We start from the raw sequence: 23,100 nt of genomic DNA, 5'->3' as shown, positions 1-23,100 counted from the left end.
AGGTAACTAGAGATAAAGTGGCCAGTGGCCACTGCTATTATCTTAAATACTGGTAACACCCTCCATGTGGCTGGAAAAGAAATAGCCAAGCACGGAAATGTATTTTACGCATGTTCCCAGGGTAAAGCATATCCTAAAACCAATGGCTAGGGGTAGATATTGTTCTAAATTTGGAAATATTTGGTGACAAAGCGAAGTTTCCTTCCCTTTTCTTATCCACGCCCAAAACAACACCCCATGTTTCTCATGAGAAAAATTCCATCGCACTTATGGCTTCCATTTCCTACATTTGATCTTTCACTTAACAACAACAAAAAAGACTAATGGAAGCCCATGAAGTGTCCAGACCTCTCAGTACCAGATCTGGCACACAAGAAGCTACCAGCGCTACTGCAATATTATACCCAATACGCTATTACTGTTTTATTATTACACCTATTGTTGTATCACATGTACTTCGCATATGGTAGATACAACTTAAAACATATTATAAACACAATGTATTGAACATATATTCTATAACATGTAAATATACTTATAAATAGAAAATACATAATCATCATATATACAATATGCTGTATCATTATATATCTTTATTACATATTATATCACTGTTATACTACTATCCTAACACTAAGCCACTAAGTAGCTGGAGATACTAAGCCACAAAGTAGTTGCAAGACTTCAGACAAGTTATTTCATTTTTTTTCCCTCTGTTTTTTGGCTGCACCTCGCAGCATGGGGAATCTCAGTTCCGCAACCAGAGACTGAACCTGTGCCCCTGCCCTGGGAGCGCTGCATCTTAACCGCTGGACTGCCAGGGGAGTCCCACTTCACTTCTAAGCCTCGATTTCTTCAAATCGAATTCCTGGCAAAATTAGGGAATCATTTTAGAGTTTTACCACTCTTTTCTAGCCCAAGACTAATTCCAAAAGCATGCTAAATAACCTTTGCTTTGAAAAGTTCTCCTGCCCGGAAGCCTGTGCATGGTCACACCCAATTACGACTTGGAAGCCCACAATGAACGGGTGTGGACATCATCTTTGTCCATCACAGTAATATCCTGATGTTCTGTACTTGTTGACCCAAACTGCCCTTGCAGCAAGCTTTGGAGCAAGCAGTCTAACAGCATATCTATTTTAATAACATTTGGGTTGGTGCCCAATCACGTAGGAGCATTTGGGGAAATAGTAACGAATCGTCCCCCAACAGGAACAGGAAAGAGGAAGAGTCGGTCCTTCGTCACCCTGCTGAACAGCGAATGTTAACGCTAATGACGCTACTGTATCATTTCTGGGCTCACTCTGTCCCTTTCACGTGAGGAAATCAAAAGTGTTTAATAATCACTGCTCCCTGGAAGGCAAAAGACAAAAAGTTGTGATGGTAAATGAGAATCCCTGAAATCTTATCATGCCTTTTCTCTGTGAAACTCAACACCTGAATGAGACTGAGCCAAGTCCAATGCAAAAGTCCATGGGAAAACAGAAATTTGAAACAAAAATAGATTCTTAGCCCTGACAATGGCTCCTGAACTTCCCATCCCCTTCTCTGAGCCCCATGCCTGCATCATGGTGGCATTAATAAAACCAGTTTAAGTTTTATAAGGAAAACAATTTCAAAATGACAACACTCAACACAGATGTGCTTGTGGCTACCTGACAAATTTATGCATCGCTCATGAAAATGTTAACACATACATGCCTTTTGGAAAAACAACACAGCAATAGCCCACAGCAGGTTCCTGGACTGGGAACTTTACCTTGAGAACTCGTGCTAAGGAGATCATCTAGCAAATCACAAACATATGAATACAGCTGCTTATTGTTACCTTATCTCTTACAGCAAAAAGAGGAAAACAATGTCAATATCCAGCAGCGGGTGCATGATCTACCAAGTTATGGAAGAGCAACGTGATAGAATGTCACAGTCCTTACGGGAGCGCTAAAGACCACATATGGAAAATACGCATGTGAGTGCAGCAGCTCTGGGAAAGATGGCCAGTAAACAGCTCGTCCTTCGGCTCACCTACCAGGTTTCAGACATGCAAGATGCATTCTCCTCTTGGCATTTTGTCGATTTTTTTCCAATTTCTTCTTTAATAACATCTTTTCACCTAAGATAAAATGTAAATTCCCTGTACTTAACCTAAAAATAACAATAATAAACTCTTATTGAATGTATACTACTTGTCTGGTACTGTCCTAAGTATTTTACATGCATAAACCCCTTGATCCTTGCATCACCCCGTGAGGTAGGTACTATCTACAAAGGAGAAAACTGAGGCCCAAGAGTTAAGGAACTTGCCGACCATCAGCCAGCTCGAAGTGGGAGACCAAGGCATCAACCCTGGCACCTGGGCTCCGGTGTACAGACTCTTAACCACTTTGCAATTAGGAAAGAGACATTTTAACATTATTCAGGATGGGAAAATGGATCCTCCTGGTTAGGAACATATTCCAGTTAACTAGGAACAGCTCAACTATGCCCAGTCCTGCAGTAACTACTTTCAAAGAAATTCAGCACCATACAAAGCACCCCGGGGACCACGGTGCCCAGCAGCATCCATGCCTTCTGCAGGTACTGAACAACAAGGGAGCTCGCACACACGAGCAGCCATGATCGGTGTGGATGATCACCGATTCACAGCTCACCAGGCACCTCTGAGACCATCTGGCATGTGATCCCTTCAACTGAGGGAAGGAAGTGGGTAGTTAGCCAAGCTCCCACTGATAGCTGGCCTGTGTAAAACCAGGGTTCGTTCTATTACGCAACGTGTGATAACACAAATGACTATGATTCATCAAGTGCCTGAGTATGCTAAGGGCTATGACCCCTTACATATATTATCTCATTTAATTGTGCACAACAGTCCTTTGAGGTATGCGCTATTATTAATGTCACACAGAAATCAGGGAACAGGTTGGGATACGTAAAGTCATGTGGCTGGCCTCTCTCAGCGGGAAGGCCCTGAGTGGGGTGCCGGGAGTGCAGCACCCAGCCCTGCACGTTCTGGAGCATGTTCCGGAGCATGGCAGCCCCCAGAGCGATGGAGTGAGGGCAGACAACAGATGGGGGTGGTGGTGGGGGGAAGGAGGCCAGCTCCAGCTGCAGCCAGAAAAGCCATCAATGGTAATGATCTGGCACACTAGCCAGCTTGGGACAAGCTTGTAGAGGCAAGTCTAAACACCGCTGCTGACTGGAATTCAGACAATTATAAATCTGCCCCTGTGGCAGAGGAACCAGAGAGCGTGCTGAATTTATGCAAATCCGTGACTCCCCACCCCAACCCCGGCCAGGCACCTCCTTCTCGGGGCTGCAAAGCCCATAGGCAGCCCAGCCTGGGAAGCACATTTTTTACAGTCAGTGCTTCCACTGAGGGTGTTTGTTTCACTCACTCACACCCAGCTGTGTACAAATATGCAAATCATTAATATTTCCATTTGCCATGCCAGTGTGGCCTCACACTGGGGGGTTTTCTGAGGGAGATAACCCTGTGCAACTACAGCCACAACGTTTAATTCCCAAGGAAACGTCTGCTCATGTTGTATTCCCCAAAGCCAGAATAACCACCGTCAGCCACCCTTCAAGTTATTCCTGGGGGTTGGAAAAGGACCAGAAGAAACAAGGAAGTCCTCTGAGAGCAGGGGAAGCAGGTGTATTCCACACAAGTTCAGTGCAGCTCTAGGCTGAAGGCTTCCCCGGGTGTCTGGGTCAAGCATCAACAACCAAACGCTGACTAAACGATTTAAGTACCTTTAGTGAAGCAATTTTTTGCACTGAGAACAACTGTTGATAAATTTAGTCTTTGTGAATTCAGACTGCTGTGGGATACAGGAGGCTGTACGTGTTTTCATCCCCCAATGTCTCTACTTTGGGCAGAGAACCGCAAAGCCGGAAGGCCAGCACCAGTAGCACCTATCACGCACCAGGAACCACGCAGCGCCTTTCATACCCCAGGCACACCTGTGGTAGAACCGGGAGCCAGGCAGCACTCAGCTCGGCCACCGAGTGCCATATGCTGGGCGGGTGTGGAGGGCAGAACCACAACCCCGACAGACAGCCCTCGGGTTTTGATCAGGTCATGGAGTAACCAGATTCACTTGTTCAAAGTCAGACAGCAAGACAGGGCAGGGCTCTGGCTGGCTGGACCATGGAGAATCATAGAAGCTACTGCCTTATCCCGTCTCCCATCCTATATTTTTGGGCAGGGACCTGCTAGAACTCAGCATGGTAATACAAAAGATTCCAATTTATCAACTATGGCAAGTATTCGTTAGTGTAAAAACCAAAAAAAGGCTGTACTGTCTCTTTCTTAAGTCTTCGGTTTTGAGAGCTGTAAGAAAAACTAGGATTTTAAGAGTCAGAGAGTGTAACGTTGGTCCCTTCAAAGAGTCTACAGCTCACACTGTTTAAAATCATTAGAGAGACATTACTGCGTGTAAAATGCTCTTTTAGGGGGACAGCAAGCAGAGACAGTGAGAGTCATCTTTCTCAAACTAGTATTTTGTCACCTCAGTTTCTTAACTGCCCAGATCTACACAACATGGGAGCAGAAACATAAATGGTCTAAAAAGCAGATAATGATTTCCTTTAAATGTCCCTTCAGAATTTATTCTGGATCTGACCTTCCTAATCACGACTGTCTGGCTCAGGTTAAAGTCTGCCATGGCAGGCCAACAGACAGGCTGGACAGCAGTCAGAGGGAGCCGGGGCCGTTGCAGCAGCCTGCAGCAACCACACAAGAGGCCAAGACCCCGTTTCACTTGCCCCTAAAACAAGGCACTGATTCCACGCCGCGTGCCCTCCAGCCTGGAACCATCAAGTCAGTCCCTGTGATCTCATGTCTGTGCTGAGCCTGGACTTCACATCAGGCTCAGGGTGGTGACGGGGATTCACAAAATCACTCCCGAACACTGTTCTGAAATTACTGTTTCAAAACATCAATAGCCTTTACTGACAAAGACAAACTGTGAAGAACAGATAAACTCCACACCCATTATTGTGGGTCCTTGGCAGAGCATCCACAGATGCCGGATCGGAGAATAAACTTCAGGTACGGGATCTCCCGTGCACAAACCAAATCCCTACACTGGCAGAAACGTGCCCCTGGTCCAAAGGATCTGTGAAGACCCAGAAATCAGCGGTAATTAATTGCTCTTTTTACCCTCAATTCGCTGTGGATTCTGAAATCCCTGCCATCAGTCCCTCTCACTTACATTTCTGAACACAACTAAACAACACAACACAACAGCTTTCATTTTTGTCTGTAAACCCAGCTGCTTCCAGTGGAAATGTCAAGAAGCTTTCATTCATACATTTTCCTAAGGAAAACCAGAGACAACTTGAAAGTAAGTAAAATGTTAAATTCCTGTTCTAACACTGGTGATTTGTGTTATTGGATCATGTGGCTTTGCTTCTCAGTAACTGGAGATACCAGCCCACACGGCAGTAAGAGACAGTGTTGCATCCCAGCCCACATGTAAACACCCGTGTCTGCTAAGAGTCATTCTTTTGAAGGACAAAGTATTATGACATAAAAAGCAACTGCTTTTTTTTTTTTTAATGTTTCTCTCCCCCAAGTGAGTAAAGTACATTAAAGAAAATATAACAAATCTCATATATTACCTGTTTTTCTTACCTATATGCAAGTGTTCACTCACTCACCTGAACCATTTTAGAGTAAAATTATAGCCAGTTTAACCCTTTCCTCCTAAATACTTCAGCATGACGATACCAAAATGGACATTCTCCTACATGACTCATTACCACCAACACACAATGGTTTTAGCAACAGTTTCCAAATACCATCTACCACCCAGTTCATATTCAAATTTCCTGGTCTGTCCCTCAAATGTCTTTCATCATTTTTTTATTCAAAGCAGGATTTGATAAAGGACCAGAAAGGAGTACCTTTTCCAAACTAGCTCGTCGACTGATGGAAACTTAGAAGGGTAATGGTAAGTTCGCATCCCACTGACTTTTTTCAAGAAGGAAAAAAAATTGTCCATAACCTGACCACAAAAGACAACTATCACTGACATTTCCATGCGTTCCTCCCAGTTTATTTTTTCTGTTCATACAAGCACACCTGTGCACACACTTGCGATCAAACTGTCTTGCTACAGGTCAGGTGCTACCTCCCTTCCTTTTTGGCAAGTGGAGATCAAAGAGTCCATACCTGATGAAGCCCTGTGGGCACTATCTTTGGTATTCTGGTGCCTACTGGGTCTGCGAACTGCTGGTCTGCTAGGTTAATAACAGTGAGAAAGGGCAGCAAGTGCCCTGGGACCCTGCTCAAGGGTCCTCCAGTTTCAGGCACACCACAGCACACTGCTGTGGTCCCTCTGGCTTCTTCCTTCTCAGAGCTAACGCTAGCACAAGCCCGAGTGACACGAGGAGGTGGTAATAGGTGCTGCTGTCCTGTATCATGGACGTCGAGGATAGACAAATACAAGGTTGTTCTTTTTTTTTTTTTAATAGGAGATACTTTGAACTCTTTGGAAGAAAGATGCTATATATTTAAAAGCTATTATTAACATTCTCTAAACCAAACTGTCACTAAAAATGCAAACCTCCTGGATATCAAAATTTTTCTTTGGGATATTTTTTAAAACTGAAAAATTTCAACCCAGCGACATGTGCTGCACTAAATAAAAAATCTCAAACTGAACTAAAGTTTTCAGCCAAGTCAGGCCATCACAGAGCTGCAAACCATTTCATTCCTTAGCAGAACTGTCTGTTTATTGTCTCCAGACCATGCTGAACTGGAAGCACGGTCTGACCTGCAGGCTCAGGTCTGGTTTTACACCGAAGCGTCCCAACAGATGGCGGTCGAAGCCCTTCTTCCTGGGTACAAAGCGTGGGGTCTTCTTACCTTGTTTCCAGGGACACAGGTGGCTTCGTTTCAGGGGCTTCTGTTTTTCAACAGCATTGCCCATTCTAAATTAAGCCAGAGGATCACAGAGCCCTTCCAAGCCCAAGTGTCTTTGCTGAAGAGCAAACACAGACCAAGTCACCAGCTGGACAGGGATTCATCTCTCAGACATCCCCATCACCCAGCGGCAAGCCCATGCAAAAAAGACTTGAACTCTGCTCTGAAGGTCTTTGCTTCCTGCCTCTCCAACTCTCTTCACTTCCAGGGAGGAAATCAGAATACAAGCCTTGTTACCGCCCTGGCGGTGGGTCTCCGGACCCGTCTATTCTAGGAGCACCTCCTCGGCTTTCCTGACACTCCAATACTCATCGCCACAGCAGCAGCCTCGGAGACTGAACTTCATTTCCAAACCCCATCAAAGCTGCTTTTCCTTGGGGGAGGAGTGGGAAATCACATGATCAAGAAGCTGAAAGCTAAAAATAGACCAGTTTGGGGGTGTGCCACAAGAAACATTGTCACAGAGACCCCAGGGTCACACCTTCTTTTTAAGGTTCTAGCCCTTAGACCAGTGTGCATCACGGGACAAGTTCCATCGGCGAAAACAAACTGACTTCATTAAGACTGTGTTTCCAAGGGGAAAAGTAAACAAACATCAAAATGCAAGCTGCACTTCAGTTTCCAAAGAAGAAGAGCTCAGAGGACAAACAGGAATTTGCAACCTCAAGCTCCAGTCATACAGTCTACGTTGGAATTAACATTTCTGGAGAAAATGCTGCACCACCTAAATTCTGAACAACAGATTTCCTGGAAGAAAAGGCATGAAATCATACACTTTTTTGTGGGGGAAAAAATTAAAGAAAAGAAAATGTCAAGGTACACGGAAAGATTTCACTGACTGAGATCCCAGAGCCTGAGGGTAGAAAAGCTCTTCAGGAATCTCTGGAGCGCAGGCGGTGGGGAGACTGAGGCCCCACACCCAGGGCCAGATTCTGGCCTGCCCACGGAGCACAGCGGCGTCGGTTTTCTCATCCGTTAGCTGCGCAGAATGCCGAAGTCCCACCTCCTCAGCTGCGATGAGGACCAAATAAGACAGACACTTAGGAGTCCCCTCGGGACATCGTTACCACCATCAAGTCACACAGTTTGACTGTGAAACTACAGTAGCTCGGAAGGCAAATACCTGGCTTCAGCCAATTTGGCCAAAGGCATGCAATCAAAGTGACTGGAAGGTAGGATGGGGAGCCAGAGTGAAATTTAAAGACAAAAAAAGGCCCATGGAGCCAGAGAGATGGCATCTAAAAGGCACTCAGTGCGCCAGGGCTTCCACTGCTCAGCGTGCTGCACCACGGCCAGGGCGCCACACCGGCCACGGCCCCTTCCAAGGGAGCAAGAGAATCCTGCCGGCGTATGCAGGACCAAAGAAGCCACATCCAGATCTCTACAGGAGCCTGAGGTTTCTGATTCCCATCTACCAACACAGAAGTCATTTTCACACGATCGTGGCCCGAGAATTCAGACTTCTCAAAGCCAATAGCACGTGTCTGTTCCACTTGCCCAGTGACCAGGCGAGAAGGAGAGTGGGTGCTTCAGGGAGGGCACTACCACCCACAACCCTCATACTGCGCACGGAACGCTCCTTCCAGTCAAACCACAACCACGAACTGGGAAAGAGCGCAGACCTGAGCCCCAGCCGCCCGGAGGGGCCGCCGACACCCAGCCGCGGCTCGAACACCCACAGCACACCCAGCGCCCCATCCGCATCACCATCAGTGACGGCCCCACCCTTCTGACACATTCTGAAGGGCCCTCAGTTTCCTTCCCCAAACCATAATAATTTTCCTCAGGCAAGTGTTCAGTGCCAGATATGTCTGACCTCATTTCTTCCACAAGAAATTTAGTTCAACTTATCTATAGAAGCACAATAGATCAAAGAAGTTCTTCTTTTGAACCTGCATCCTAATGTCTCTTTTCACCTAAAGAACGTTTTAACATATCAAATGCTCTGCACACAATGCCGCCCAGCACCAGCAGAGTACCCAGACACACAGATGCCTAATGACGGATGGACAGACAGGCAGACAGGAGGACTAAACAAATGAAGACGTCTCTGCCCGCCCCAACAGATACAGCCTACAGTGGGTGAGCCAGAGCTTCTAGTCCGCAAACAAACTCTCCTTGTGGCAAGAGCCAGGGCACAGGCCACCAGAGCACTGTTCCGTCTGCCTTCGCCACTCCTCAGCTCAGGCCGAGTCCCCAGTGGGGAGCGTCACCCGCATCTTTCTCAACCCTGTTGGTCTGCAGAGCCCCTGACGTCAGGGACTGGCCGGGTCTGGGTCAGCTCCCCGCGTGCCGGAGCACGCACGACAGCGGTTCACTGCTGGAAGCCGGGCTTGAGGCCGACTCCGCCACTGCTGAGCTAGAGGCTGCCACGTTCGACCCCTGAGGAAAAGATCCCCAGCTCCAGACAGCTGTGTTACTGCCGAACCTTCCAAACCACCTGGAGATGTCCCTGAGAGCAGCTCTGAAGGGAGGACCCTGTGGGTCAGCTGTGTCTCAGGGGACCTCGGCCTCCCAAAAGGATTCCCTGCGAACTGCAGGGGGCTGGGGACAGGGAAAGATGAATCTGACGGGCTTTTCTTAGATAGCGTCTCCGGGTTTGTCCCTGAAGGGCAAGTGACCATCTAACCCACAGCTCGGGGGGACACGGGGCTCTCGGGTGAGAGCGGTCAGAAGAGAAGCGCCTCCCGAATGGCAAGCGCACGGCCAGCATCCTGGCCTCCACGTCCTGTGCAATCACCCCGAGGACGCCGCGAGGTAAGGCTGCTGTCAGTCAGAGGCCCCGGGAGCGGGAGCATGACTACCACAGGCCCCAAGTCGCCGACTCATGGAACAGCAGGGCCTAAAGGACACAGACGGACAAAACCGTCTCCCCTAAGAGCTTGGGGGGGTCGGGGGGCGGGCAGAGCCGGGGTCAAGGCGCCACCCTCAGTGACACAGCCAGATCCAGACCCCAGAATCTTAACTCTTGGCTGGGCAACCTGCCACCTCTCCCTCCTGACCAGACAGGGGAAGGAGCGGGAAACGCTGGCTTTGGAGGAGAGCTGGCCCAATCTGGAACTCTAGCTGGGCACCTCCCAGCTGGGTGACTTTGAGAAAGGAACTTGACCTCCCTGGACCTGATTTTTTCATATGGAAAATATGTACTAGCAGGTTGCCTACTTCATAGGGCAGTCTAAAGCTTTAGATGATATTTTAAAGGTGCCTGGCACACTTAAATAGTTACTGGGTTTCTTTAATATTCTTTTATCATCTATGAATATCCAACTTTAGAGCCAATACATTAAAGATAAATTCTTTGCCATCATGAGGGATATTTTCCTTCTGTATCAGTAAGATTCACTGTAACATTCTGGTAAACAACCTACTCCCTTAGTGCAAATAGTTTCACTTACAAACATTTGTATCATCAGAATAATACAAGCAACATAAGCTGGGGAGGTAGCACTGCGTCTATTGACATCTCAAGTGTTTACCGAGTCCTATTCTCAATGCAGGGATTCCCTGGGGACTCAGTGGTAAAGAACCTGTCTGCCAAGCAGGAGGCATGGCTTCGATCCCTGGATTTGTAAGACCCCCTGGGGAAAGGAATAGCAACTAGCTCCAGTATTCTTGTCTGGGAAATCGCATGGACAGAGAAGCCTGGCTACAGCCCATGGGGTGGCAAAAAGGGTTGGACATGACTTAGGGACTAAACAACAACAATAACAACACCCTCAATGCAAGCTGCAACTGGATTCAGAAGAGACCTTCGTCAGGGAGTCCTGCAAGGCACTGCCCACTGCTCAAAAGAGAAAGGTCTGGGATGGCTGTCATGCACAACTTCAACCCCCACCCCCGCGGGCAGGAGACGGAAGCTGGGCTCGCCAGCGGGCGCCCAGAGCTGACGTGTAGCTTCGTGCACGGAATTTGTCTGCTGGGAGGAAAGGCTGATGTTGGTCACTTCCCCTCCAGAGGAAAACACAACAATACAAGGAAGCACCAAGCACGGTGGGAATGTTCCAAAGCGGGAGCTGCAGCTCCGTCCAGAGCGCAAACAAAGGGGAGGGCCAGCCTGGAGGCCAGACCAGCCAGACCGAGGCACAAAGTCTGGGAGCCAGTCTGCTCGGTGCCCTCGGCCCTGCTTTGAAGTGATGTTTCTGCCCAGTGCCACGGAAATTGCTGATGGCGAAGGCGCGTCTCGAGCAGTGCGTCACAGGAAACGCAGACCGGGGCTCTCTTACGACACACGCATGCACACTCACAGGTCAGTCTGACTGTTATGGCCTGAGTGGCCTGAGACTCACCCCACAAATGGGGAGACTCAGACAAGGCAAGCAAAGAATCACTCAATTACCACTGTAGTCAGCGCTGAGAAGCTCAGGGCAGGGGCAGCAAGTCTAGCAGGGTCACCTAATCTAATCTGGGCGGTCAGGGAAGGGTGAGACTTGGAGGAGGAGCTGCCCAAGCACACGGGGAAGCACGTCCTGGGCCAGAACAGCAAAGGCCCTGTGCAGCTGGAGGTATGCGAATGGGGGAGGCGGATGGGGGTCAGGTTGGGCAGAGCCTTTGAGGTCCAGGGTTTCATCTCACGGGCTTCAGGGGATGTCCAAAGGGTTGACCAATGCACGTGCATTTATTTTCCTGGGAAGAGAAGTCCCTGGCATTCATTAAAGTCCCAAAGACTTCCAAAAGATTGAAATCCACAGAGCTAGTCCAATCCTCTCATTCCAAAACAAGGAAACTCAGGTCCTCTTTTGAAGGAAAGACATCTTCCCAAGGGTTCACAGATAACCAGAGAACCCTCCTCACTGGATCTCAGGCTGGTGTTTTTCCACAGCTAGCCAGCTGCCTTCCTCCGGCAGGGGAATGTCAACAACAACAAGGCGCTAACCCTCACTGAATACGGATACTGCGTCCCGCGCAAGACGGCCTTGTTTCTGTCCAGGCAGGCCCAGAAGCGACACTCGACAGAACGACCCGTGAAGCCCTCCAGTCCATCGCTCCTGGGGTCTGACCCAACCTGCAAAATACCAAGAGCAGGACCCCCGATTCCAAGGCACCCCACAGCAGACCCTGGCAGATGATGCTGGCTCATGAAGGAAGGGCAACAGCAGCAGAGTCTCACTGCTCAGTTAGCATCTAGCCCTTTAAAGAAGCAGCTGCTCGCTCGCTGTTCTTTCTGAAGTCATGACGGGCCAGGAACAAAACTGCAGGACATGGAAGGGAGGAAGCCCACACCCTCAACTTTATCAAATCCACCTGAAACTGAGAGAAATGAACTATTTTTTCAAGTGAACAAAAACAGTCATTTTCTCCTTGCGACTTACTTCACAATTACATGGACTACTCAAGGGAAAGTAAGTATGTGTGGAGAACACCTCCTGAGCTTTGATGCTTCCTGGAAGACCCAAAAGAGGAAGTCACCTCCCGGAGTGACAGGCATTAGAGGCCTTTGGGAGTCTAGTCCCCCAACTTCCTCTCTCACCTTCCTCTCCCACATCCCCTCTCAGGAGCCTTTTCTTTAGCCACAGGGGCAGTGCCTGGTGAGAACCTGCTCCTGTGAGCCCGCCTGTGCTGAGTCCCACCTCCTTCCTCTCCAGTAAAGCAGATGAAACCCAACGGTCAACATCTGGCAGACTGTCAATGGGTATCCATCAAGGGGACCCACAATCTCTGCTTCAGTTGGAATGTGACAGGTTCAGAAGAGGCAACACCCTCACTGGGGAAAGGCTCCCATCACCTTCCTCCCACCCTCAAAGCCCCCAGGATCTGTGGGCTCCTGCCCTTTACAGCAGAGAAGGCAATGGCACCCCACTCCAGTACTCTTGCCTGGAAAATCCCATGGATAGAGGAGCCTGGTAAGCTGAAGTCCATGGGGTCGCAAAGAGTTGGACATGACTGAGCGACTTCACTTTCACTTTTCACTTTCATGCATTGGAGAAGGAAATGGCAACCCACTCCAGTGTTCTTGCCTGGAGAATCCCAGGGACGGCGGGGCCTGGTGGGCTGTCATCTATGGGGTTGCACAGAGTTGGACACGACTGAGGTGAGTTAGGAGCACCAGCAGCAGCCCTTTACAGCAGCCCACTTGGAGATGTCACCCATCGTGACCAGGCAGCCTCAGCACGGGCGGGGCTGGGGGGAGCCTCAGCAGCACTCTCCAGGAAACACATTCCTGGGTAAAGATGCACAGCCTTCCCCACTCTGAGGCTGAGCCCACCCCAACACGTGCTTTTGTCCTCTCATTCAAAGAGAATCCGTGAGCTTCCCATGTGCCTCCCGAGCTCTGGTGACAAGGCAGCCGACAAGGAGCTCACCTCCTTACAAGAGAGGAGAGCACACAAGCAGCAGCAAAGGAACATCACATTAGACACCAACGACAAAACAGAGGCAGGGCTAGGGGACAGTGAGGAGACAGCTTGACGGGGTGTTACTTCAGGCCCCAGGGGACCTGGGAGCAGAGGCCTGCGGGGCGGGAGGGGGCACCCGTCACAGTCACCCAGGACAGCTCTGACTCAGGAGCTGCGTGCTCCCTGTGCGAAGCTCACCACCCCCACCCCGGGGCCATGCACTCCCTGAGCCAGAGGGTCAGCAACCCCCAGGTCACGGGACAGCACACAGCAGAGGCAGCCCCTGAAGCCAGGCTCCTGAGCCCCTCTTGGCTCCCTGTGGGGGCGGGAGGCATCACCTCTATACCTGGGGCAAGCGCGCGCCAGGCAGAGGGAGGAGCAAGGGCACGGCCTGAGGCAGGAGTGTGCTCGGGAGCCTCCAAAAACACCCAGGGGAGAAGCTCAGGCGGCCGAGCCGCAGGGCAGAACAGCCAGGGACAGGGCTGCAGGCGGGCCAGGCAGGGCTCTGGCTTTCGGTCACGGTGTAGAGCCACGGACGGCCTGGATCAGCCCGGTTTGATCTAATTCACGCTCTGGCTGCTGAACGAAGACTGGACAGCTGTGAGGGGGAGTGGGGACCCAGAAGCCAGTCGGGAGGGCACCAGGGCAGCACAGGGAGGGGCAGCACTGGCTGGAGCACAAGTCAGCAGAGACGGGTGAGAGACGGGAGGCCGGGCACACCCGGGGTAAGCCCAGGGGACCGGCGGGTGGTCAGGTGTGGGCAACAAGAGAAGAGTCCGAGAGGACTCCCGGATTTTATGGGCCTGATCAGTTAGGCCAAAAATGTCATTATTTAGTGACTACCCTGATAGTCCAGCGGCTAAGACTCCACGCTCCCAATGCAGGGGGCCTGGGTTCAACCCCTGGTCAGGGAACTAGATCCCTCGTGCCAGAACTAAAGCTCCTGCCTGCTGCAATGAAGACTCAAGATCCCATATGCGGTGACTAAGACCTGGCGAAGCCAAATAAACATTTAAACGAAAAAAAAAAACCTCTTTTAAAAAATGGCATTATTCACTGTCATGGACACCCTGGGAGGAGCCAGTGAGGCGGGAAGTAAGGTGGTGAAGCAGGAGCCCTGGTTTAGTTTAGACACATCAAGTCTGATGCTGACAAGACAGCTAAGTGGAGATGTAAGCGGGCAGTCTGCAGTTCAGGGGACAGTCGGAGGCTGGACACGCACATTTGGGGATGACCAGTATTTAGATGGCATTTAAAGACAAGGGACTAGCACAGGCGTAGAGAGCAAACTTATGGTTACCAAGAAGGGGAGAGGAGACAAGATGAACTGGGATATAAGGAGCGACATATACACAGTACTATGTATGAACAGGTAACTAATGACGAACTGCTGTATGTATAGCTCAGGGAGCTCTACTCCACGATCTGTGGTGACCTAAAAGAGAATGAAATCTAAAAAAAGGAGTGGGTACATGTATCAGATCAGATCAGATCAGTCGCTCAGTCGTGACCCCGTGAATCGCAGCACGCCAGGCCTCCCTGTCCATCACCAACTCCCGGAGTTCACTCAGACTCACGTCCATCAAGTCAGTGATGCCATCCAGCCATCTCATCCTCTGTCGTCCCCTTCTCCTGCCCCCAATCCCTCCGAGCATCAGAGTCTTTTCCAATGAGTCAACTCTTCGCATGAAGTGGCCAAAGTACTGGAGTTTCAGCTTTAGCATCATTCCTTCCAAAGAAATCCCAGGGCTGATCTCCTTCAGAATGGACTGGTTGGATCTCCTTGCAGTCCAAGGGACTCAAGAGTCTTCTCCAACACCACAGTTCAAAAGCATCAATTCTTCAGTGCTCAGCCTTCTTCACAGTCCAACGCTCACATCCATACATGACCACAGGAAAAACCATAGCCTTGACTAGATGAACCTTTGTTGGCAAAGGAATGTCTCTGCTTTTGAATATGCTATCCAGGTTGGTCATAACTTTCGGCTTCCCTTGTGGCTCAGCTGGTAAAGAATCTGCCTGCAAAGCAGGGAGACTTGGGTTCGATCCCTGGGTTGGGAAGATCCCCTGGAGAAGGGAAAGGCTACTCACTCCAGTACTCTGGCCTGGAGAATTCCATGGACTATATAATCCATGGGATTGAAAAGAGTCAGACATGACTGAGCGACTTTCACTTCATGACTGATTCATTCTGCTGTCAGCAATAAACTAACAACATTATAGATTATACACCAATAAAAATTTAAAAAAGAAAAAAAAAGACATGGGACTAGACTGCTGAGGAAGAGACTGGAGGACTCAGCCCTGCTGCTGCTAAGTCGCTTCAGTTGTGTCCGACTCTATGCAACCCCATAGACGGCAGCCCACCAGGCTCCCCCGTCCCTGGGATTCTCCAGGCAAGAATGGGTTGCCATTTCCTTCTCCAATGCATGAAAGTGAAAAGTGAAAGTGAAATCGCTCAGTCGTGTCCGACTCTAGCGACCCTATGGACTGCAGTCTACCAGGCTCCTGTCAATATTCCAAAACTGAGAGTCTGGAAGAGCAGAGAATCCAGAAAAGGAGGGCTGAGATGGGCGTGTCTATGTGTAACCACAACACTTACACATTAAGACAAGCCAGAAGCTTGTTTAAAAAAAAAAAAAATACCATGATGTTTTTAAAGTACTAAATTTTAAACAAAATTTCAGTTTTAGAGACTGGTTCTCAGGTCCTAGGTGCTTAGTTTTAAACTGTCTTGCTAATCATGGTGACAAATCAAACTAATCAATTAGCTAATGTCCCAGGGCACAATATACACGGAGTGTGAGATTCATCAGAGTTTTCCTCATAGCTGCCAACCTTCTGGGCATCTTCTTGTCAGAGCTAATTAGAGCACTGCCTTTCACCTTGCAAGATGCTGACAAGAACACACGCTGGAAGAGGAGGAGCTGTGAACGTCGTCCTTCTCCTGCTGGTCCCCTGTGCCAATCTTCTTCACTCTGAGGTGTCTGTGCTGCTCATCCATTTAAAAAGGATTCATTTCAGTACCGGGCAATGGTTTACCCTCATTCCTCCACATGCCAACCGACTAAGTCACGTAAACCTCAGCTTTCTCATCTGTAAAATGAAGTCACTCTCAGCTCCCCACGGTGCTGCTAATGGGATTAAATACACACAGTACAGCTCCTGGCATCAACGTTTATAAACTGTTTTCTACATCCCTCCTCACCCTCCAGGAGCCACTTTTCAGGTTAGATCCCGAGGAGTCTTTTCATTCCTCTCCATACTTAACTTTAAGCAGTGATTCCCAAGTGCCCCCATCCCAACACCCACCCCACCAGCAGCACCTGGGTTGTCATTCTGTCTCTCAGTCATGTCTGACTCTTTGCAACCCATGGACTGGAGCACGCCAGGCTTCCCTGCCCTTCACCATCTCCTGGAGCTTGCTCAAACTCAGGTCCATTGAATCGGTGATGCCATCTAACCATCTCATCCTCTATTGTCCCCTTCTCCTCCTGCCTTCAATCTTGCCCAGCATCAGGGTCTTTTCCAATGAGTCAGCTCTTTGCATCAGGTGGCCAAAGGACTGGAGCTGCAGTGTCAGCCCTTCCGATGAATATTCAGGGTTGATTTCCTTTAGGATTCACTGGTTTGATCTCCTTGCTGTCCAAGAGACTTTTGAGAGTTTTCTCCAATACCACAGTTCTAAAGCATCAATTCTTCAGTGCTCAGCCTTCTTTATGGTCCAACTCTCACATCCGTACCTGACTACCGGAAAAACCACAGCTTTGACTATATTGACTTTTGTCGGCAAAGTAATGTCTCTGCTTTGTAATACACTTGTCTAGGATCACCTGGGTACTTGTTAGAAATGCCAGTTCTCAGCTCAACTCCAGAACTGCTCAAGCAGAAACCAGGGGCTGGAGCGAGCACAGCAACCTCCAGGTGCTAAAACCTGAGACGTACTGGAAAAGGTGGGTCGCATTCTGGGGCACCCAGCAGGTCCTCAGAACAGGGACCCCTGACCTGTCCTGTCATCAACACCTGCTAACATAACAGGCTGTAAACTGCCAATCTGTCATAAACACAAACTTCCTACCTTTCTGGTTGTTTTCTTTAAACGTCAACTGTAGCACTTGAATAAAAAGTCTTAAAAAATTCAACCTCCATCCTTCTTTCTACAGCAACAGGGAAAAGAAAATCTCTAACTTAACCCGAGATTACTGTCCCCATATAATTATTTTTCCAATTCTCTCAGTAAGACTTGACACAAACACTAAGATCCTTCCCATCCATTCCAAAGAATATGAATTTAAGATCTGGTTAATCTAACTTTTCTCACAAGGAAAATATATTCTGGTTGTTGTATGTACATGTTTATTGTTGCTGTTGTTGAAAAACCAAATAGTCCTAGGTTTTGATGCTTCCATGAATTCAGCAACTGGAATGTAAGAAGTGGCAGATGCCCACAGGGAGAACAGGGCCAAAACCGAACTCAGCTGACCCTCTAGGGACTCTATAGCCCTGACCCTGCCCTGGAACAGGCTGTATTTCTGAAACAGCTGTCTCACTGCAAAAACAAGACCCTCTCCAGCACAAACGTGTGGCACTCAGGAGCTGTAAATGATTCCAGATCAGGACACTTCTGAGAGTGACAGGGAGGGTGCTATTAATAATCCTGCCAGGACAGCAGGTGGGGCCGGGATGTGAGATCGTCACCCCATCTGTCGCGTCTGCCTGAGCCCAGTGATCTTCAAGCTCTTTTTCCTGAGGTGTCCAGACATCTAACTGCAAGGCGAGGCAAGAGTGATGTTTATAAGCAGAACTCTAGAGCCTGATTCTTCGATCAAAGGCTAGACCTCGCATGGAGGGGAGCCCTGGACAGGCTCAGTGCAGACCCGGAGAGCAGGTGCCTGGCTCAGTTATCACTGTGCCCCAGCACCTCTCGTCAGGAACTAAAGACAGCAGGTGCTCAAGAAAGCAGCTCAGAGCCTGAATCAAGGCTTCCTGCTGTATTTCCTTGACTCTAAAAGGTAAATTCCTTCATAGTTTCACATTTGAAATCAGAGTGTGTTGTTTTATTATCAACCCTGCTAAGGTAATTTCCTGAGAAGTGTTACTGTATCACTAGTATGTCTTACATGTGTTGGTGCCACAGGATTGAAAGACGCAGTGACTGCCTATCACCCCAGATTCATAGACATGTTCACGATACTCGTGGGATAGAGACTTGTGACAATCTCGAGGCGACAACTCCTAAAGGGAGGCACTGTTTCATCTAACACTACCAGCGCTTCCCTGGCCTTAAAACTCTTAAGAGAAAGACTGGACCTTGCTTCCGTAGGCCATCCTCTCTCGGCCCCTCCCCCAAGTCAATGATACCTTCTTATGAATGCGGCCAAGAGCCTGGAATCCGATCAAGCAGAGCTAGTGCAAATCCCATCTGTGCGGTCCAACTCAGTGGGTGCCGACGAGGACGGTCTCCAGGCAGAAGATTGGACGGAAGTCCCCGACAGGCTTGTGAGGATCTTACTAAGAGCCCTCAGCGTGTGCCAGACTACTGCACCCACTGAGCTCTGGGCTCACCTTGACCTCTACACCTCCAGGACTTCTCTCCCACTCACAGCACTGCCCTCCTCAGACCAATGAAGGATGAAGGACGGGAACCAAAGGCTACCACAGGGCAGCAGTGGGTAATCCCCGCTAGGACGGCCCTTAAGGAGCTGAGCGCAGCTGAGGCTGAGAAGTTTCCGGCTCCACAGAAGCCCACATCTCATGATCATACAGGCTCGCTCAGTTATAAAAGTCGCTGCTCTCAGGGAACCCAGAGTATCATGTCCCATGGGTACCTGTAGTTCACCTAGAGGTCCTCCCAGCCCAGATGTAATTCATTAAACCAGAGGTCATTTCTAACATGAGCACTGCTCCCTAGTAATATATTTGGCATATTCCATCATTTAAAAAATGTTTTAATATAACTTACCATATTTAAGACTGAATAACTATAATACAAATAAATACTAAAAAATAATTGGTATCCACAGTACTTTTTTAAACGTATTGTCATAAAACTTACTGTCTTCACTATCTTTAGGTGTACAGGTCAGTGGTGAGAAGTACATTCACACTGCTGGGCTACTCTCATTACCATCCACTCACAGGACTCTCTTTGTCCTGTAAAACTGGACTTAAACACTAATTACATGTTAAACAGTAATTCCCCATTCTCCCTTCTCCTAGCCCCTGGCAACCGCTATTCCACTCACTTTCTGTCTCAACGATCTGATTACTCTGGGTGCGTCACACAAGTGGGACTGTACAATCGTTGTCCTGTGTCTAACATTTCACTTAGCACAAAGTCCTCAAGGTTCATCCATGCTGACAGGATGTCCCTCCTTTCTAAGGCTGGATAATGTCTCACTGTGTGCACACGTATCACACTTAGCTCGTCCATCATCTGATGACAGGCACCTTTTGGCTATTGTGTGAATAATACTGCTATGAAACCGGATACACAAATACCTTTTTGAGTCCCTTCCTTCATTTCTTTTGGGTCTATTACTCAGAAGCAGAATTCTTGAATCATACAGTTATTCTATTTTTAATTTTTTGAGAAATTGCCAGTTTTCCATAATGGGCACACCATTTTACATTCTCACCAAGAGTGCAGAGGGTTCCGATTTCAACATGTCCTGCCCAACGCTTGTTATTTTCTCATGTTTTAAAGCAGACACCCTGATGGGCCTGAGGCGCTGTCTCACTGTGGTTGCGGGATACATGTCACTAATGGTTAGCGATGCTGAGTATTTTTTCATGTGTTTATTGGCCATCTGCATATCTTTTTTGGAGATGTCTACTCAAGTTTTTTAATTAGGCTGTTTGATATTTTCTGTTTGTCAAATGCCAGGAAACAGAGCTAGTTAACCAAAGTCAAATTCTATGCAGATAAACAATAATGATGTCCATACAATGGAATACTACTCAGCTATAAAAAGGAGTACACTAAATAGAAGCAGTAACTTCATGTACCTCAAAGGCAGCATGCTAAGTGAAAGAAGCCAATTTCCAAAATTACATGCTGTATGGCATTCCAGAAAAGACAAAAGTATAAGGACAGAAAACAGACCAATGGCCACCAGCAGCCAGAAGTGGAGAAACGGTTTGACAGCAAAAGGACAGCGGGAAGTCTTTGTCTTTTTCCCTCCTGGGGCGATGGAACTGTTCTCAATCTTGATTGTGGTGTGTGTGTATTCAGTCACTCAGTTGTGTCCTTCTCTTTACGACCCCATGGACTGTAGCCCACCAGGCCCCTCTGTCCATGGGATTTCCCAGGTAAGATTACTGGAGTGGGTTGCCATTTCCTCCCCAGGGGATCTTCCAGACCCAGGGATCAGATGCATTTCCTGCGTCTCCTGCACTGCAGGTGGATTCTTTACCGCTGACTCACTGAGGTTACACAAATTTACAGATAAGTTAAAACCCAAAGAACCAGAAACTCAAAAAAAGGTCAGTTTTACTATAGGTAAAATTTTAAGAAATTCACATGCAGAAGGGGAAAGGGCTCTCCGTTTATCCACAGAGGCACTGTGCTAACCAGTTTACAAGCATCATCTCATGGAGTCCTTACAAAACTTCAGGAATGCGTAAATACTGTCACTCGAGCCCAGGTCTGACTAAACTAGGAGAAACTAAGTCCTGATTATTCAGACACCCAAGATTCCATTTGATCGTTCCAAGATCAGGGGTGTTTGCAAATTATTATTTATCAGACACGACTGGAGCGACTTAGCAGCAGCAGCAGCAGCTTTCATGCACTGGAGAAGGAAATGGCAACCCACTCCAGTGTTCTTGCCTGGAGAATACCAGGGACACGGGGAGCCTGGTGAGCTGCCACCTATGGGGTCGCACAGAGTCGAACACGACTGAAGCGACTTAGCAGCAGCAAGAATTCAGGCTTGGCAGGACCACGTCCACACGTCATCTTTCTCTCCAGGGACTGGATCCACAGGGTGCCTGTCAGATCCTTAGCGGCACTTAATGACCTTAAAAAGCTCAAGAACCACCGCTCCCTATCGAGGTCCAGGGAGGGTCTGAGGCCTGCCCAGAGGACATGGCTCTGGGTGACAGCGCCAGGCCGGGAGGGAAGTCCCCTGATACTCAGGCTGGCGCTCTCCGTGGTTCTCGAACGCCACAGTTCCAACCAGCGCTGGTGACAGTGACTCATGCTCCCGTGATGATCTGAGTCTACAGGACCCTCCCAGCAGGAGGTGCGCTGCAGGACCAGGCTGGGACCAGACTACACAGGCCTGAAATGGAGCCCAGGTTCCCAGTCCAAGTCCCAGCTCGGTCAAATATAAAAACTGCATTCTACAAGCCTGCACATTTAGGGTAATTAATAGACAGCTCCCCCGAAACAGACAAGGGAAAAAAAAAGCAAGGATAGCTCATATAGGAAAGCGTGCTTCTGATCTGCACCTTTGGGTTTGTGATGAGCTCAGAGAATTAGTATTTGTAAGGTACCCTCTGACAAGCTGAGGCAGAAGCACAAATTAGTGTGGTGACGATAATTAAATGAGAGGTTCTTTAGCTCCTGGACCGAACGGTTGGAGAAAGTGAAACGGGTTGACTGGGCTTTGATCTGTCTGCAAATAGCCCTGTGCCCTGCGCGAGCTGGACTGACACACGTCCACCCTCGCTTATCAGAAAGGACCGGGAAAGCACGGGTAGGAAACCAAGCCTCAAAACAATACATCCGAATTTCTAAATCTATTTTAAACTGTGAAAATTAATCAAGGAGGAGAAATAAGGGGTATGAAACCAACCCACTTGCCGATTCAAAGTAATTTGTAAGTTACCTGCACACAAGGCCCTTGGAGGGCTTCTGGGGTTTTGGCTGTCACAAAACGAAGGCAACACCTTATGATCACTTCACGTTCAGTGTTGAACAAAGACGGCCGAGTTAACCCCGAGAGTCTCCCCGACAAGGAGAAACTGAGGTGGTGTCTCTGGGATGGAGCAAAAATGCACCTGTGGGTGACCAGCCCTGCTCTGGCTCTGAGATGAGCCGCTGCCCACAAGCACAGGCCCATCCCTTTTAGACAGACTTGCAGACAGAAGCAGGACTTCCCTACCCCCGCTGCACGTGACAGGGCACTGGTGTAGCTGAAATGACACGCCTCTTCCCATACGTTATCTCTTTGGAGGTCTATTACTCAGTTGTAAAAACCTATTTCCTGGAATTCAACTTGGACGGAGACAGACACACACAGACACACCCTGCAAGGAAATACCTGAGGAGCCAGAGACCCTCCCTCCTGTGACTGCTGAGGTCTGAGCTTCACTTACCGCACGACCACTAAAGGAAATGGTTGTTTTAGAGCAGAAGGGGACATGGGGTAGGGACAAAAGCTAATGTTTATTGTGTCAAGACTCTGCTACATGCTTCATGGGCATCATCTCATTTAATCTTCTCTCAACACCATAAGGTAGACCCTGTTAGAATTTTCTTTCCCTTTTACAAATAAAGCACTGAGGCTCAGACAGGCAAAGCCACCTGCCCACAATCCCACTGTTCCATGGAGAGCTGGGCGGAACTGCAGCCGGAGGACTCAGCCGAAGGCCACGCCCCCCGTTCCGGGAGTCCATCTTCTCATCTTCTGTGGGGGGAGACCGAGGGCTCAGAGGGCACTGGTCCAGGCCACAGTGCAGACCCAGGGGCCACGAAGCAGGTCTCCTGAGCTCTAGCCCCAGGCTCATGCTGCCTCTAACATGCATGAGTATTAAGAGAAGTATGAAAGCCTAGATCAAGTCTCCTGCACAGAGTGCAGGCCAGATCATCAGCTTCCTGAGGGCGCAGAT

The 23,100-nt window shown here is 48.8% G+C and overlaps 1 protein-coding gene across 14 annotated transcripts in view; it reads right to left on the bottom strand.

Moving 5' to 3' along the window:
- The window catches only part of RAPGEF1 (Rap guanine nucleotide exchange factor 1), a 137,237-nt gene that overhangs the window by 104,801 nt on the left and 9,336 nt on the right, over positions 1 to 23,100 (bottom strand). For 5 of the 14 annotated variants that reach the window (XM_070378794.1, XM_070378798.1, XM_070378796.1 and 2 more), the window contains exon 1: positions 6,875 to 7,255. The exons of 6 other annotated variants lie outside the window; for them this stretch is intronic. In XM_070378794.1, coding sequence (XP_070234895.1) covers positions 6,875 to 6,938 — 64 coding nt within the window. In that variant the 5' untranslated portion in view covers positions 6,939 to 7,255. Of the gene's footprint in view, positions 1 to 6,874; positions 7,256 to 23,100 lie in introns of those variants that run through there. 3 more of the 14 variants (XM_070378802.1, XM_005902763.3, XM_070378805.1) reach the window with 3 other exon arrangements.

The sequence above is a fragment of the Bos mutus genome, chromosome 11, assembly GCF_027580195.1.
Source record: "Bos mutus isolate GX-2022 chromosome 11, NWIPB_WYAK_1.1, whole genome shotgun sequence".
NCBI classification, from domain to species: domain Eukaryota; kingdom Metazoa; phylum Chordata; class Mammalia; order Artiodactyla; family Bovidae; genus Bos; species Bos mutus.
Note: the sequence above shows the minus strand (reverse complement) of the source record. Positions and strands in the feature narration are given on the sequence as shown.